General features: G+C 39.5%; 1 protein-coding gene across 3 annotated transcripts in view; it reads right to left on the reverse strand.

The window, feature by feature from the left end:
* Nucleotides 1-14,978: 14,978 nt before the first annotated feature.
* The window catches only part of LOC121533449 (nuclear factor 1 C-type-like), a 110,137-nt gene continuing 106,020 nt past the window's right edge, over nt 14,979-19,095 (reverse strand). For all 3 annotated transcript variants that reach the window (XM_045205499.1, XM_045205498.1, XM_041839399.2), the window contains exon 11: nt 14,979-15,073. In XM_045205499.1, coding sequence (XP_045061434.1) covers nt 15,053-15,073 — 21 coding nt within the window. In that variant the 3' untranslated portion in view covers nt 14,979-15,052. The remainder of the gene's footprint in view (nt 15,074-19,095) is intronic.

The following is a 19,095-nucleotide window of genomic DNA, read 5'->3' on the forward strand; positions in this document are numbered from 1 at the left end:
CTCAGGGGAATACTGGCATTTGTTTGGACATCTGGAAGCAGTTGGCGCAGTGTTTTTACAAGGCGTTCACATCACATACTGTAAATTGACTTATTAAATTCGTAAGCATAGACAAGCAGATTAGAGAAAGGGGGAAGAAAATGACCTTTGACATTATAGTTGACAGTCACACAAAACACAAACCACCGTAATTAAAAGAGCCACTGAATAACCTGGACCAGCTCCAAGTATGGACCTTCTTGAATGGGGTTTTCTAATAATAATAATAATATGCCATTTAGCAGATGCTTTTATCCAAAGAGACTTACTGTACAATATAGTATATCTTCTGTACATTATGTACATTGGAAGTAGGAAGTTTCCACCCCCTTTGCACAATCACATTTTGTTGCCTGTTTTTCAAGCAGATTTAGTGTAAGTCAGAACTGTGACTAGGCCACTCAATACCCTCCTCCAGTTACTCCAACCAGTGACTATCAAGACGGGACTTATGTTTGCTTGATTTGGCTGTTGCTCCTACACATTTTCCTTTTGCAGTGCATAAAATACCCCTTTTTAAAATTTGACGTGAAATTTGACATTTTTACAATGTGTGGAAATTTCACGTTTTATGCTGCATCGCTCAACTGCGGCATCAACTTCATATTTCCTGGCAGTAGTTGGTGCTTTTGTGGGCTTTGTTTAATCTGGAGCCAGAAGAGCAACACACTCCTCATCCCCTCATATTCAGAATCTGAGGAGCAGTTTTGCCATCCAATCCTGAGAAAGAGACATATAATCTTATAGTCTCTTTTTGTATAAAAGGGACTCATACTGTACATGGCCTCACTTGCTGCAGCAAGCATCCACTTGACAAAAGAAAAAACGTAGAATGGAATAATCTCTCCCTATATTCCAATCCAAATATAAACCTCTGTAGTTTTCATTTTGGACCCTTCCTGAAGCACTGACCCCATGTCTGCCCCAAGCAAAGTCAGCAAATTCCCCCATCACATTGACACCATGAAATGCTATTTCACTCTAACAAGAAAAATTATTTGTATCATTACTAGGATCAACAACAAAGAAGCAGTGAGTTCACCCAGGGATTTCTCTGTCAAATCTACAGTATATTGATAATTGAAGTCATAGCAGTTAAGAGGCCAAGAACAATTGCAGGAGAGAAGCACCAGGCTGCTGTGTAAATCCTTGGTGAACAGGCCGGGGTAACGTTTTAGTAGCAAAACCAAAAGACTGTCTTAGTAGCAGGCCCTACGTAGCAGTGTGTAATTAAAATGTTACTTTATAAGTTTATATAGTTTTTATGAATCAGTCTTCAATTTCCTCTCTCATCTATATGCAGCGGGGTCTTGCAAAAACAACTGACTTGGTCTCTGAGGTATTTGTTTTTTTTGGATCTGTGGACGGTGTAATTTCAGTATGAAACAGCTACAGCTCATGGCTCTGTCCGTATGGGAGTCGCCCCATTAGTCATTCATTCAATGGCTTTGTTTCATAACCCTGCTCACACTTGGCGCCACTTCTGTTCTGTGAGCTGTTCTCCTCCGGTTCTCTTTCATTTTATTGTCTCCCGCATTGATATCTGGAGCAGAGGGAAGGATTGCTCGAGCCATTACTATGTTTCCATAAGGACATTGTACTTATATTTCTTAAAGCCCCTGTCCTAAATTGCACTCTACATTCTTAAGTATCTTTCAAGTAATCGGACTCAGGGTAAGTTAAAATGAGTTAGTGGGGTACAAACATCCCCCTGGGCACACATTGGTTGAATCAACGTTGTTTCCATGTAATTTCAATGAAATGACATTGAACCAACGTGCAACAGACGTTGAATTGACGTCTTGCCCAGTGGGATCCCCTTATGTTTATTTCATTTTGGTGTTCCCATGGTGTGTATGCAACGTATGTGATACCCCTTCAACTAAAGTATTTCTGCACTCACTCACCCTTTCACAAATGTGTTGCTGGTATTTTTTATTGTGAATCATTAAAATCTAATAAAACTTGACTTCCTTTCCAAAACTGAAATTGTATTTTTCCGAGCTTGGTTCCAACAAACTTATATTGAGAGTAATGGCTTGAGGAATGATTAGAGTCAGGTGCGTCAAATCCTGCAGCCAAGTCTAACTGAAAACATACCCTAAACCGCAAGTGTTCAGCTTTCCTTTTTATTCTTCTAGAATTAGAGTTCAATGTCTACACTGCTGGCCTCCTGAGAAGATGCCAGTGATTTACATGCTATTGTTAGTATATTTTTCCAAGGACAGGGATGATGGCATGGACAGAGATGGGGCAATGGTTTGTACTCTTTAGTTTATGTAGGTAAAACACAACACAAAGAGATGGAGCACTGCTAACCTGTCTATTATACAGAAATGGTGTGGGGTTTCACTTACAGTGGCTTGCGAAAGTATTCACCCCCCTTAGCATTTTTCCTATTTTGTTGCTTTACAACCTGGAATTAAAATGGATTTTTTGGGGGTTTGTATCTTTTGATTTACACAACATGCCTACCACTTTGAAGATACAAAATATGTTTTATTGTGAAACAAACAAGAAATAAGACTAAAAAACAGAAAACTATTCACCCCCCCCAAAGTCAATACTTTGTAGAGCCACCTTTTGCAGCAATTACAGCTGCGAGTCTCTTGGGGTATGTCTCTATAAGCTTGGCACATCTAGCCACTGGGATTTTTGCCCATTCTTCAAGGCAAAACTGCTCCAGCTCCTTCAAGTTGGATGGGTTCCGCTGGTGTACAGCAATCTTTAAGTCATACCACAGATTCTCAATTGGATTAAGGTCTGGGCTTTGACTAGGCCATTCCAAGACATTTAAATGTTTCCCCTTAAACCACTTGAGTGTTGCTTTAGCAGTATGCTTAGGGTCATTGTCCTGCTGGAAGGTGAACCTCCGTCCCAGTCTCAAATCTCTGGAAGACTGAAACAGGTTTCCCTCAAGAATTTCCCTGTATTTGCGCCATCCATCATTCCTTCAATTCTGACCAGTTTCCCAGTCCCTGCCGATGAAAAACATCCCCACAGCATGATGCTGCCACCACCATGCTTCACTGTGGGGATGGTGTTCTCGGGGTGATGAGAGGTGTTGGGTTTGCGCCAGACATAGTGTTTTCCTTGATGGCCAAAAAGCTCAAGTTTAGTCTCATCTGACCAGAGTACCTTCTTCCATATGTTTGGGGAGTCTCCCACATACCTTTTGGTGAAATCCAAACGCGTTTGCTTATTTTTTTCTTTAAGCAATGGCTTTTTTCTGGCCACTCTTCCATAAAGCCCAGCTCTGTGGAGTGTACGGCTTAAAGTGGTCATATGGATAGATACTACATTCTGCTAAATGATGTAAATGTAATACTCCAATCTCCGCTGTAGAGCTTTACGGCTTCCCTCCTTGCCTGGTCCGTGAGTTTTGGTGGGCGGCCCTCTCTTGGAAGGTTTGTTGTGGTGCCATATTCTTTCCATTTTTTTATAACTGCTCCACAACTTTGTCCCTGACCTGTTTGGAGAGCTCCTTGGTCTTCATGGTGCCACTTGCTTGGTGGTGCCCCTTGCTTTGTGGTGTTGCAGAATCTGGGGCCTTTCAGAACAGGTGTATATATACTGTTGACACTTAGATTGCACACAGGTGGACTTTATTTAACTAATTATGTGACTTCTGAAGGTAATTGGTTGCACCAGATCTTATTTAAGGGCTTCATAGCAAAGGGGGTGAATACATATGCACGCACCACTTTTCCGTTATTTATTTTTTAGAATTTTTTTAAACAAGTTATTTTTTTCATTTCACTTCACCAATTTGGACTATTTTGTGTATGTCCATTACATGACATCCAAATAAAAATCCATTTAAAATTACAGGTTGTAATGCAACAAAATAGGAAAAACGCCAAGGGGGATGAATACTTCTGCAAGGCACTGTAGCCCCAATCACCAAACTAACCATGACTAAACTGTATACCTGCTAACATCTTTACACGGAACCATTTCAGCCAGTGTACAATTACGGCCAAGGTAAAACCATCAAACTGCCAAACAGCCACAACTTTGACATTCATAAAAAGTCTAGTAGCTGTGATAAGTGACGTACCGATGTAGGATCTTAATTTGAGCCAGTTTGCTACAGCAGGAAAATAATCCTGCAGTATCAGGAAATGTGAATTATTTTGTGGATTATAATTAATGAAATTTTTTGGGGGGGTTGATCAATTTTAATTTTAAAGTGAAAATTTAAAACTTTAGAAGCCTTTTCAAATATTGGATACACTACAGGTTTGCATTTCCTGCTGTGCAGGAAAATTCTCAGCAACAAAAGAGTGATTGAATTAAGATCCTACATCTATACATTACACAAGATTGCATACTTTAAAATGTACTATGACATCAATTTCTTATGCAATTGGTCATAATTACCAGGGGAAATTGCAAGGCAAATAAAGGTAACTAACTAATAAGTAATTGATTATAAGTAGAAATCAGATTTAAACTATTTCGGATAAATTAACAGAGGGTCTGTTGATGACTGAGAAAAACACTGAAAGGTCAGCTAATAAACTTTTCACTCAAATGCAAAAGTAAAATGTTCCCCTGGTTTTGCCTACAGACTGTGTATGCTTATGCATACAGTATGTGCATTTGGCAGTTACCATTTAATGCATCATTACGTTTCCAAATTAGACATTTACCGTCCAAGAAATGACAGTATTTTCTCTCTGTGTCCCATGTTAAGACGTTCCAGGAGGCGTGGGTGAGGCAGACCGAGGGGTGTGGGGGTTATGAGAGGCCAGGGCCAGAGGTGCTATAATTAGCCCATCTTTAGGTCTGGGTTGCGCCTGCTCTGTCAGCCAACCGGCCCTGGCCTCATCTGGGCTTCCCAAACTCAAGGCCAGAGATCACAGACACATCACTGACTCCCTGGAGTTCACTGGCTTCTATTAGAACTCTGTTCACAGTATCTTCAGTTCCACACAGCCAGACACCCCCACAGGCCCTCTTCCACTCCCAACCTCCAGCCCGGGAAAGGCTTCCAAAGTGCATTCCTTCCAAGGCAAATGCTTTTGTTGGTTCGAGGACAAGTCTTTACAGCAGAGAATAGATATTGAGGAAGAGCAGACAATTTCAATTGAGGAATCTAAATGAATGAGATTTCACATTCAACAGACATCCATGAGTTGAGGAAATCTGCTGCTTCAAATTAGTCACTTAGTCATTCCTCATTGTCAAAATGAATAACATTGCAATTACCCTCAATGATGATATATTGTCAAGATCACTAGAATGAAATGAACAGATATCAGATCAGAAATTTCAAAGAAAAACAGAATTACAAGGCAGACAGTACTGTACATGTAATTGATATCGAATGAATAATGAAAATATAAAGATGACAAGGACACATCACTGAGTTGTAGCATAGCTTGTTTATTATTTTTTATACTTTTTTTGCATAGGGAAACATACTCACTTCCAGTAATGTATTTGCTAACAGCGATGGCTGAATACAATGTTATAATGAAATATTGTCAAAGCTGTACATTTCTCCCACACCAGTTCAAAAACACATGGCAAATTTAGTTTTCCTGTATAAGAGTCATTTCAAATAATTAGCAGAAAAGTTTTATTACCGACTTTTGCTGATACTTTCGTACTAAAAGTTTCAAAAAGGAAAATAAAATCACAAGCAGTTCAAAGTGATCCGTGTGCGCTATGAAGCTGTTTCCTGTTCTATTCTACCGGATGTGTCAGAACTAAATGTCCACATGCTCTTTCCTGGTGTGAAGTGTGTATGTCTGTGCAGCAAGCAAGCGATTAATGAATAACTACTATGGTAATATTTGTAAAAAATTATGAGGAAAAACAAAAATCCTTAAAATTGAACACTGCATTAGAATGCTCTCTGAGAAACATCTAGATCTCTTCCCTCCTCCATCCAACCAACTTCATCACACCGAGAAAACAGCATGCTTAAAGATTGAATCAACATACATGTCCAGAACAAGATGAAAGTAATAGAATTGCCAAGAAAGGTTTGGGGCGCCAAGTGGACGTAAGCAGTTGAAGATCATGTGAGGAATTTGATTTGTGTAAAAAGAGCCCTCATTTAAATGTCGCCTTGTTCTTTCCTCTATTGTGAGTGGGGCTGCCTGCTCTTGACACGTCAGTGAATCTGTGATATGGATTATCAATAATATTAACAGATCTTCATAACTGCACTTGTTTTGTATGGCTTTTTCCACCTCCATAGCCAAAGGCCATTGGCTAGTGGGTGGCCTTCACCTTGTAGTACTGTAGGACCTCATTGTGACAGTTTGTGTGGAAAGCTATGAGCAGAGGCCAATGTGAGAGTGGGGCTCAGGCACCAAACACAGTCCCACACAAAGTCAGAATGACCCCCAGCAGTTTAGTGTACAAACACTATGTACATCAGAGCTTGACAAGGGCAATGGCCACAAATAAATGAAATAAAATTAGCAGTAAAATGACAGGCACTGCTTGTTGAAATCATTTTTGGTATTCAGTATTCACATATATGTACGTTTAGCTTTTTTACCTGCTGGTTTGTTGAAAGTAAAAAATAGAGACCAAACTTAAAAACAGTTACCTTTATCCACTGTGTGAACAGAAACACATTTCACCACAAAAACTATGTTGTGACATCTCTGAGAGGTGTGGCCTCCATTATTCTGTGCTCGATGTCACTTCATACAGTAACAAGAGGATTATGGAGATGTTTACTGCTCGCCTCCTCATTTGAGATTTTTGAGTTTGTATAAAAAAACTCCACTAACTGATCATTAAGGGGAATAGGAAAAACTAAATACAATAAAAGTAAAATCACTGCATTGATCTAACTGAACTGGGCTCGGCTCACCATCCACTGATCCCCCAAAACTCTCACAAACATACAAGTCTGGTCATTCTACACTTTTGACTAGTGTACTGCTAGGTATTTCGGCTCTCTGAAGAAATAATCTTGAAACTTAAACGGGAATTGTGACCATTTTAATCCAGTGCCGATTCTAATTTTAGGTAAATAAATAGCTCCATGAGTCTGGACAGTGACTGTTGCTAAGAGTTACTACTAACTTATGAATATTAATAGGTATCAGATTCCCAGGTCTTTACCCTGTCAGGGTACACCAGCCCTTAATTGCATAGGGAGAATTCAGAGTTCCTGCCCGGAATAATTGCACAGACTATAAACGACATATTTCTAATCTATATATTGTACCAATTGCATAAAGATAAATTAGATCTGTTGAAAAACCGTGAAGGAAAATCATGGTCCAATATAGTATATCAACTTTTTTCATATTCTAATCTTCAACGTTGTGGTGTCACCATGTGTAAAGACTTCTCTTTTCATGAACTTATTCTCGATCAATACCCGTTGCAGTGCAGCTGCAGTATGAGCCTCCACACACACCTTCCTCACCCTCACATCATATCAGTAGCAAGTCCCTGGGTGGAGCAGAGCAGTGCATCCTTGAGTAAAACTAGAGTAACATTCACAACAACGCAGCGCTGCTGAAGAAAGGCACTCGGAGCAGTGTAGGGCCTCACACCTGCACTACCAGAGGACTGTGCTTCATCTGCACACATGCCTTTCCTGACCAAACCCTCAGACAAAAACACACGCAAACACTTTGTGACCACACCTTATATGGACTATCGCAAAACTATTACGACTGTCAGTCCTGCCGTTGATTGTCTAGGACTGATCCAATATCTTTACAAGCCTGAATCCCACAAACCAATTCAATATCTCCAATGGATGTCTAAAAATGTACCACCCGGGTGGACGTTCAAGTGATGTACTCAGTGAGTTCTCTAACTATAAACAATAAAAGGGGCAAAATATGGTGAATAATATTCTTAGCTTGTTACAAGTAGCTGTTTTCTCAATTTATCTTGCTCTGTCTCTCACACACACACTCAGCATTCCTACATCTCAAAGGTTGAGCTTGAGAAATATTTCCAGAGAAGCACATCTTTAGAAGTTTCCTTAAACAAAATATCAATACCAGGTTATTTAGTGCAATCTTCCAAATAGAAGGAAAGTGTTTGAGATCTTGAAGCTTGCACAACAACAGTTAAAATAAAAAGAAGTGCAGAACTGTTAGATGACTTTGCATATCCCCTTTGAGGCTTACTGAAGCTTTAGGCTCTGTTTAAAATGACAACAAGTGATGCTGAAATTACTGGAATCCAAGTTTCAGGGTTAATAAAACCAAATACAGGTACCTTGTTTAAAAAGGCATGCAGCATTGGTGGTGAGCTCACACCAACCATAGCAGATCCCTAAGAAGGAATTCTTATATTTTGTGGCTTGGCCACAAGCTTATGACAACTAAATCTAAACACACAAACATAAACATGTACTTTCTTATACAAAACAGGAAAACAAATTGTATGTACATTTAGCCTATTTCATTCTCATTGATATACTGTAAGCATTTATACACAGGATAATGTGTCCAAAATGTAACAATCCTACAATAATCACAATGATACTAATAATCACTACAAAAATATTAGTAAGGGTTTTGAAATATAATAAGATAATGTTTTACATGCATCAGTATCGAATGCATATTAATGTCTTTCAGAGTAAGTTCAACCATCACCTGTGGCCACTTTAAAATGTGTTGGGGGGTAACACCCTGCTCTAAAAACAAAAGTCTATGTCGGTGTCATAATAATACAATGTATAGCTGAGTTTAGCTACAAAAAGCAAATGAAAAAAGAAGACGGTGTGCTGAAGGACCACTGTGCTGGCTAGACTACAGTGGCGTCAGACACCTGTCCCTATGTGCCCCTGTCAAACCCAGGCTGGAGGGTCAACTGAACTGGAGAGGTGAGTGTGGAGCAGTGCAAATCTTCACAGAACATGTCATGAGACTCCAGCGTCTGCTGCTAATGTACAGTTAGAACCAGAGGGGAACTTTACAGGGGATTCTTTCTCTACTTCCACTAATTGTGTTTAAAATGTCCAAATGTAGTTTTTTGAAAGGCCTAATAAGTCGACATACAGTAAACTTGAGCATTCTCCAGTGCTACCAAACATGAGCACTTTGGAGCCCTCAGTACTACAGCAGGAATTGGACTCCATGCTGAAATCTAGGAGGCGAATGTGATGACTTGATTATGAGCCTTGTGCTCCAACTAGCCCACTGACTGTACGGTGTGTATGGTTAACACGGCAGTTGGCCCTGTCCTCCTTCGATGCATGACAGACCCCAGGAACATAACCCACACTGTGGGCGTTCTTTGATCAGGAGCAGACGCTTGCCTCACCACATGTCCTGTTTAACAAATATAAAATTGCTTGCTGAATGATGGCAGCATTTCGTTTAGCTTGAGGATCGTATGGATTTGATGGAATGCCTTTGCTACAGCACGCCACTTCAACCTGGGACTTTGGACTGGGACACATAAACGTCATTGCCAAGATCTTAAGAAAGGCATGTAAACCAGTGTTTCCCAACTCCAGTCCTCGGGTATTCCCAACAGTACACATTTTGATGTAGCCCCTGACAAACTCACCTGATTCAACTCATTGAGGGCTTGATGATTAGTTGACAAGTTGAATCAGGGGTGCTTGTCCGGGGATGAAACAAAAATGTGTAGTGTTTGGGGTACTGGAGGACTGGAATTGGGAAACACTGATGTAAACAATACTTCTTGTTCTGCCATTTTACTTGAATTCTTAATAGCTACCAGCATTGCAATATCCATTGCAGAAACAATACTGTACACTGCATAACAAACGTTCACATGGCCTTTTCTGACCCTGCTGAAAAAATACACAATATCCTCTCTTATTCAATATACTCCCATTACACTACGCAGTAAGAAATGATCAATTATAACCTACCCTCTAATAAAAAAACGAATGTCTTGGCATCTTTCAGTAATTTGAACAGCTATGAACAGATTTTCTGTTGTTTTCATTCTCTATACCATGATTCTGACTAGTTCAGTCTATACTTCTGAAGGGCTAATATTTAAAACAACATAAGGTGGATTTGTAGATTCCACACAATGGACCTAAATTTGGAGAAGCTAAAGTTGTTATTACACACTTAACATGAAAATAATAATCTACACATGGTACATAAAGCTTAACATTCTATTGTAGCCAGTGTTATGAAACCTTAATTTGTTATTTATTTATTTTTTACAGATTTTTGCTCATTTCATTTCAATAACTTCCAGGTATTGTGCATATTCCCAGTGAAATAATTTGACCCCTTAACCCGATGGAAAATGCAGTGCGATGCAAAAATGTAACTCTAAATCACATTATAAAATTGAGGAGGGGAATTTATCATGTCATTATTGCATCTCACAGCACTTGTTTATCATGTCACACATTTCTAGTAGTTATACCCCATCCTTTTCCCTCACTATCTTTCATTTTCAGTCTTCTCAAGTTAGCGTTTTTTAACACACCTAACACACTCTCGCTCTTTGCTATCGGCCGATTTATGTATGTACAATCTGAGAACCAGCAAAGTACTGTGGTAGGTGAGGCTATCTAGCCACACACTCACACGATCTCAATCTCTCCCTTTCTCTCTCGATCATACACCCATGAAACACAAACAAAAACAGAGATGTGAAGCACTGTGCCCTGCTCATCACTGACACATGACATAATAAGACAGTTACCATTCCATGTAAAGAATTTGTCGTCTCAGAAGCTTCAGCTTTATCCTTAAACAATTCCAAATGAGTAATTTTGCTTGTCTTAACATATGGATAAAGAGTCATTATTTTGTAGATGTTCCCGTTTGAAAAGCTATTAAAGTGCTTGGATTTGCCTATCTGCGTATAGGAGGCTCGCAGGTTGTAATGTAACAAAATAGGGGGACAAAATGTACCCCATATTCAGCTTTGGTCATTTGGTGCCAGGAATTTTGTCTGCAGGGGCAGAAGTTGCCATGGTGCTGGGGGAAATGTGAGCCCAGCTCAGTGCTTTACAGCTCTGTTCCATGCTAGGAGCCTGATCACCTACAACACATCCCTCACAGCTCTCTACCCTGACCTCCAGCCGCAGAGACAATCAACAAAATCAAATAGGTAAAAATCCACATCTTGAATTGGAGTACTTGGACATTTTCTCTAATTCTTGCAGCACATTCTTTATCATTGAAGAAGAGCTTTAAACAGGGGGAAAAATACAACTTAAGCAAACGCTGAGCAGAGGAGACGAGAATTGCATATTTCACATATTACACCAAGCTGGAAGACATAATGAAAGGGAAAGCAACAAGAGTCAATAAAAACGAAGAAATTAACAAGATTCAATTGCAGCAAGGGTTCCATGTGATGGAACGACAAATACTACTGTATAATACCCACAAAAAGGGAAAACGGTGAAAAGACCCCATCTCGATAATCGCAATCTGTCACTACTTTCATCTACTACTGTATTCATCGAAACTGGATAATGAATCAAACATGCAGCAACGTTTTTTTGTCATTTTTGCAGCGTTACCAGTTATACCAAAAAGAGAAATGAATATACATAATTTGTATCATGTATTATTGTTCTTAACTAAAGGCAAGGCACATAATGTGTTATATAAAATATCGTGCAAAATAGAAGTTAACAACAGGGAATAAAAATCCAAACGAATAGGTAAAAAGGTAAGAACCCATCAGTATTATTTGCTCTCTGTTCCATAGATTAGAGGGAAGAGGGGCTATGGGGGACAGGGGGGACAGCTTCAGAAGGGTAGTAAGAGTTTCTGCCATGCACCCATGTCAGCATTATGATGGTCAATAGAGCTAGTATCTCATGATTTTCTTTTGAAATCACCATGCATGAATATATATGAGTATCATTTCATATCAGCACCTTTAAAATAAGTCATTGTAGGTATTCTGTTTTTAAATAAGAGATGTGAATTGGAACAATCAGCGCACATTTTAAGTTTTCCATTGCAAAGCCGTATTTAAAGGTTAGCTTTTTGTAACCAGCGCGTGCGTCTCTCTCTCTCTCTCTCTCTCTCTCATATATAAATGCAAAGATTTTACTGAGTTACAGTTCATATGAGGAAATCATTCAATTGAAATCAATTCATTAGGCCCTAATCTATGGATTTCACATGATTGGGAATACAGATATGCATCTGTTGGTCACAGATACCTTAAAATAAATGGGCCACAGAAACTTGTCACGGTATTTCTGTGCATTCAAATTGCCATCGATAAAATAAAATTGTTTTTGTTGTCCGTAGCTTATGCCTGCCCATACCATAACCCCATGGGGCACTCCGTTCACAACGTTGACATCAGCAAACCACTCGCCCACATGACGCCATACATGTGGTCTGCGGTTGTGAGGCCGGTTGGACGTACTGCCAAATTCTCTAAAATGATGATGGAGGCAGCTTATGGTAGAGAAATGAACATTCAATTCTCTGGCAAGAGCTTTGGTGGACATTCCTGCAGTCAGCATGCCAATTGCACGCTCCCTCAAAACTTGAGACATCTGTGGCATTGTGTTGTGTGATAAAACTGCACATTTTAGAATGGCCTTTTATTGTCCCCAGCACAAGGTGCACCTGTGTAAAGATCATGCTGTTTAATCAGCTTCTTGATATGCCACACCTGTCAGGTGGATGGATTATCTTGGCAAAGGAGAAATGCTCACTAATTTATGCACAACATTTGAGAGAATACGCTTTTTGTGCGTATGGATTTTTTGGGGGGGATCTTTTATTTCAGCTCATAAACATGGGACCAACACTTTACATGTTGCGTTTATATTTATGTTCAGTGTGTGTGTATATATATATATAGCTTTGATATGTTGGTTTAATTATGTCATTGCTGATAGCAGGGTTTTATGTTTGTGTCTTTTCTTAGCTTGTCCCCAGCAGACAACCAATGAGAAGCCTGTGCTCAGAAAAACACATGGAAGGTGCATTTGGCTGGAGACAGGTTGGGGCTGTGAGCTCTCCACAACTTCTCCCCCTCTGTGCATCACACCTCTCTCTCCCACCACTTCTGTTGCCTGCCTAGAGCTCATTGAGGTTTGCAGTACTTCAAACAAATAAAAACAAAAATACAAAGAAATGTAGAAAGAACTCTTGCTATGTCTTAGGCACTTTTCATGGCTGTGTATATATGGTTTGGGCTTGGTTGAGGAGTCTTAAGCCCTGATGTTGTTTTCAATTTATAAATATGAATCTGCATTCATCCCAACACATGCTGCAACAAAGACTGTTGTCACAAACATTGCATTGCATCAGCAAATGAGACAGGGACAAAACCTGTAAAGAAAGTTCTGACCAAATAGACTGGTGATGGACACTGCTGGTCAGTCAGTTGCCCGTGTCATCAATGTGCCAGAATCATGCCATGTGCACACATGGAAACATGCAGTGCTGTTGGCCTAGCAACCATTAGGTCTGGGGTCAGTGGTGTTACTATTAATGGTTACCTTTACAGCCACGCTTCTAATGATCAAATCATTCACATTCTCCTCCACTCATCCAAAGTATGTGATCTGCTTTAAAAAAAGATTCATAAATTGCTTTTGTTTTCAATTATATAAAGACAGCATGAGTAAAATAATAAAGGTGTGACTTCAATACACATAGAAAGAGATCCAAAACGGTGTAATTACCTAAACCTGTCAGGATTCCCTGTACCTCAACGTACACAAGAAAACGTCCTCTAGATGAGCATAGATTATCTGAAACACAATAGGGTTGGTTTGTTCTGATCCTAATTGATAGCTCAAGAAAGCCAACACTCATAAACTCATGTACCCTGCTACCAAAACAACACAACATAGTAGTTTCTACAACATAATCCTAAAACCTATCTCTGACTTGCAACATTTCATATGATTAGGCCAAGGGATAGCTGTTAAAAATGAAAAATTAATGTTATAGTAGTGCAATGCCTGTAATGTCCAATGCAATTTAAACTAAATACACAAAAAAAGAAAAGAAAACTCTCCCCTCTACACCCAATACTGTCTCAATAGTGACAGAACTATTTTTGTACTCCCTTTGTCACTATGCAGAATAAACCCGTTATCTACATTAATACAAACTTTATGCAATATTAACTCAAGAGTGGGGCAAGGATAGGGAGAGGAGGTTTCATTATGTTTGAATCATATGCACACACAAACAAATGTCTAAAAAAACACACAACAGTTAACAGGCACAAAAGGTCATCTCAGTTATTGTGAAGACTAACACACACCTGTTACAGTATCTGTCTTTTTACGATGCTCTAAAGCCTGAGCCTTTTGATTGTGTGTGCATATCGCTGTGCCTCATAGAAGACACTTTTATCAGTGTTTTAAAAAATGACAAATGGGCTGTGTTAAATGAAATCTTAAAAATACCCCACTCTTTAAACAAAGTAACTGACACAGATACAGGATTGTCAATCAAATGAGATGAAAAGTAGACTTTTCCATTTCGTGGGTAAAGGGAGGTTATTGACCATGCGTGACCAACCTCCCCTAACTACTTTCAAATAGTTGTTTTTTACCGTCTCTGAAGAAGTGTGGAAAAGTATAATCACTGGAATCGGATTTTTCTCTTCCTTGTTGATTAAGAAAATAAAGGATACTTATTTTGCATATATGAGGAAGCAGCACCTGTAGCAAAGGGGGGTGTTGAAGAGGAGGGGCACTATCCTGGAGACGGGGGGGATGGTGGATGGGGTTCATGGGGTCATGTCTCTGCCCCGCCGTACATTTTGGCTGCACAAACATTCTCTTCTCTTTCTCTTCTCTTTCTTTCCTTGGCGTTGCTCACTCTGCCTCGGTCTTTCATTCCAAAAAGGTGTGTTGAAGCATCTTTTATGTTGATATACATAAATATATATGCACACATATATTTATACACACACATATATATATATATATATATATATATATATATATATATATATATATATACACACATTTCCCTCTTGCATCTCATTCGCAATTTTCTTAATTCCACAAAAAGTGTTGAATCTCAAATCCATGTGTCCATGCCCCTTTCGCTTATCCTTGTGTTGTTTAGTTCCCCAGGTACCAGGACTGAAAAATTAAAAAATGTAAAAAAGAATGTCAGTTTACACATGAATGGCAGAAATGGTTATTTGATATTCAAAAAAAATAATAATCATATCTGACTACATTTTCATATCTGACTACAATGCTGATTACCACAGTCAATGTATATGTTGTATGATAAACAGTTGCATTTTTATGTCTACATCAAGTGCACATGCACCACACCCACCCACCACTTCTGCTGCCATACTGTTTACTAATATTTTTAATAATCTATCCTCCTACCAGTCACTTTCTCCTAATCCCTGCCTACATGTACATATCTATGTCAAATACTCCAGTATCAAATCACATTTCAAATCAAATGTTATTTGTCACATGCGCCGAATACAACAGGTGTAGACCTTACCGTGAAATGCTTACTTACAAGCCCTTAACCAACAATGCAGTTCAAGAAATAGAGTTATGAAAATATTTACTAAATAAACTAAAGTAAAAAATGTAATAAAAAGTAACAATAAAATTACATAACAATAACGAGGCTATATACAGGGGGTACTGGTACCGAGTCTATGTGCGGGGTTACAGGATAGTCGGGGTAATTTGTACATGTAGGTAGGGGTAAAGTATCCCTGCACATTCTACATTTAGTACTGGCACTGACCCTATATATAGCTCTTTTATTTCTTATTTCTCGTGTTAAAGAATATATATATACACACAATATCAGTGAGGTTTGGAGACACCTACTCATTCAAGGGTTTTTCTTTATTTTTACTATTTTCTACATTGTAGAATAATAGTGAAGACATCAAAACTATGAAATAACACATATGGAACCATGTAAACAAAAAAGTGTTAAACAAATCAAAATATATTTTATATTTGAGATTCCTCAAAGTAGCCACCCTTTGCCTTGATGACAGCTTTGCACACTCTTGGCATTCTCTCAACCAGCTTCACCTGGAATGCTTTTCTAACAGGCTTGAAGGAGTTCCCACATATGCTGAGCACTTGTTGGCTGCTTTTCCTTCACTCTGCGGTCCGACTCATCCCAAAACATCTCAATTGGGTGGAGGTTGGGGGATTGTGGAGGCCAGGTCATCTGATGCAGCACTCCATCACTCTCCTTCTTGGTAAAATAGCCCTTACACAGCCTGGAGGTGTGTTGGGTCATTGTCCTGTTGAAAAACAAATGATAGTCCCACTAAGCCAAAACAAGATGGGATGGCCTATCACTGCAGAATGCTGTGGTAGCCATGCTGGTTAAGTGTGCCTTGAAATCTAAATAAATCACAGACAGTGTCACCAGCAAAGCACCCCCACACCATAACACCTCCTCCTCCATGCTTTACGGAGGGAAATACACATGCAGAGATAATCCGTTCACCCACACTGCGTCTCACAAAGACACAGCGGTTGGAACCAAAAATCTCAAATTTGGACTCCAGACCAAAGGACACATTTCCACCGGTCTAATGTCCATTGCTCGTGTTTCTTGGCCCAAGCAAGTCTCTTCTTCTTATTGGTGTCCTTTAGTAGTGGTTTCTTTGCAGCAATTCGACCATGAAGGCCTGATTCACTGAGTCCTCTGAACAGTTGATGTTGAGATGTGTCTGTTACTTGAACTCTGTGAAGCATTTATTTGGTCTGCAATTTCTGAGGCTGGTAACTCTAATGAACTTATCCTCTGCAGCAGAGGTAACTCTGGGTCTTCCATTCCTGTGGCGGTCCTCATGAGAGCCAGTTTCATCATAGCGCATGATGGTTTTTGCGACTGCACTTGAAGAAACTTTCAAAGTTCTTGAAATGTTCCGTATTCACTGACCTTCATGTCTTAAAGTAATAATGGACTGTTCTTTCCCTTTGCTTATTTGAGCTGTTCTTGCCATAATATGGACTTGGGTCTTTTACCAAATAGGGCTATCTTCTGTATACCCCCCCTACTTTGTCACAACACAACTGATTGGCTCAAATGCATTAAGGAAAGAAATTCCACAAATTAACTTTTAAGAAGGCACACCTATTAATTGAAATGCATTCCAGGTGACTATCTCATGAAGCTGGTTGAGAGAATGCCAAGAGTGTGCAACGCTGTCATCAAGGCAAAGGGTGGCTATTTGATGAATCTCAAATATAAAATATATTTTGATTTGTTTAACACTTTTTTGGTTACTACATGATTCCATATGTGTTATTTCATAGTTTTGATGTCTTCACTATTATTCTACAATGTAGACAATAGTAAAAATGAAGAAAAACCCTTGAATGAGTAGGTGTGTCCAAACATTTCACTGGTCCTGTATATTATTTTTTTATTAGTTATAGTATTTCGATATTGAATACTGCACTGTTGGGTAGGGCTTGCAAGTTAAGTATTTCACTGTACTTGTGTATGCGACAAATAAAACTTGAAGTGCATAAATACAATAAAACAATGTTTTGCTTTAACAATTGCCAATTAAGAGGGTTAGTAGTACATGTATAATTGCAAACCCTATGTGTGAAACTAAGTGGGCGAACGCATGTCGGTGTTGTTTTGGGCATACGGTACAATGTGAGATGCCATGCGAATAGTAGTGATTGTGAATAATGCATGACATGGGGTAGTTTTGTGGCCAACTCCAGACACGGCGCTTTACTTTCACAGTGTTCTCCAAATCAGTGTCTTCTCAACTAATGGGACCCAAACACTTAACTCCAGTCAGGACGACCAACCAAATAGAGCAATTAAAAATAATATGGAGTAAAAGAGCTGCTACAGCGAAAGATCGCAGCAGGATTCCGACCAAACCTTTTAAAAAACATAATAAGACTTTGGCTTTCTCCTGCAGACCACTGAAGTCTTTTAAAAACTTGACAGGGCTGAATAAAGAAATCACATACAGACCTTAGCCCCCACCTCAACATTTTCCACCAAGGTTTATGTCATTTTAACAGCCCTCAAACAGACGTCTTTAACTACACCCAATTGTATTGATTTAATAAAGTTAAAAAAGGAAACATCTTGCCTATTCCTTGTTACTGCTCAGAGTAAAATACCATGTGGTCCATGGCTCCAGCCTCTAACTCCTGCCTGCCCGCTGTTCACCAGGTACACACACACACACACACACACACACACACACACACACACACACACACACACACACACACACACACACACACACACACACACACACACACACACACACACACACACACACACACACACACACACACACACACAGTGAGCCTGCTAGTATGCTTATACCATCAATGTGGTGGCGCTTCATCATTCACAGATGCACAAATTTGTACTTACTTAGCACTGTATTCTGGGGGAATGGGGAGTGAGCTATGGACAGACTCTTGGAAAAACGTTGAAATGGGGTTTGGAAACAAACTGCTGAGCAGGGTCGGGAGAAACCAAGCCAAAGCCACATTAAAGAGGCAGTATTGTAATTCAGAGGGGTTGCCTGGCTCATTGGAAAGACCACAATGGAGGTTGCCAGTCAAAGCAGGGGGCGATGAGGGTCTGTGCCAGGGGAATGAACTCTGGAGGGCCCCTTGCTTGTTGAGTCTATGTGGATAGATCCTACTGTAATGACTGGGGCTGCTGTCTTCACTGTGTGCAAAGGGTAAATGCACATACTGTAGGCTACAGGCGCCATACCTTAGCCATTGACAGAAAACTTACTGCAGCCCCTCGTCAAATTCAGAACATTCAACACAGTCCCATGAGCCTTCTAATACTGGCATAATTGGATCAACAAATACATGTGTTTCTTGAGTTCTGGATCTCATCTATGCAACAGATTAAAATGACCGCATGCCATTCCAGTATTTTGGAAATGCTTTTCTTTGTTGGGATAAATATACAATCTACACCCACTCATAATTCAATACATTTCGAGTTTATGTTATAGAAACACAATACTTGCCTCAGTGGAGGCTCACAATTTACATTCTGAGTTTCCCCCTCTCATTTGGGCATTTCTGTGGCAACCTCCTGGGTCTCTCTCTTTACAAATGAGTATAAGCTTTACCAGACCTCTTTCCATTGG

This window comes from Coregonus clupeaformis, chromosome 20 (assembly GCF_020615455.1).
Source record: "Coregonus clupeaformis isolate EN_2021a chromosome 20, ASM2061545v1, whole genome shotgun sequence".
Classification (NCBI taxonomy): Eukaryota; Metazoa; Chordata; class Actinopteri; order Salmoniformes; family Salmonidae; genus Coregonus; species Coregonus clupeaformis.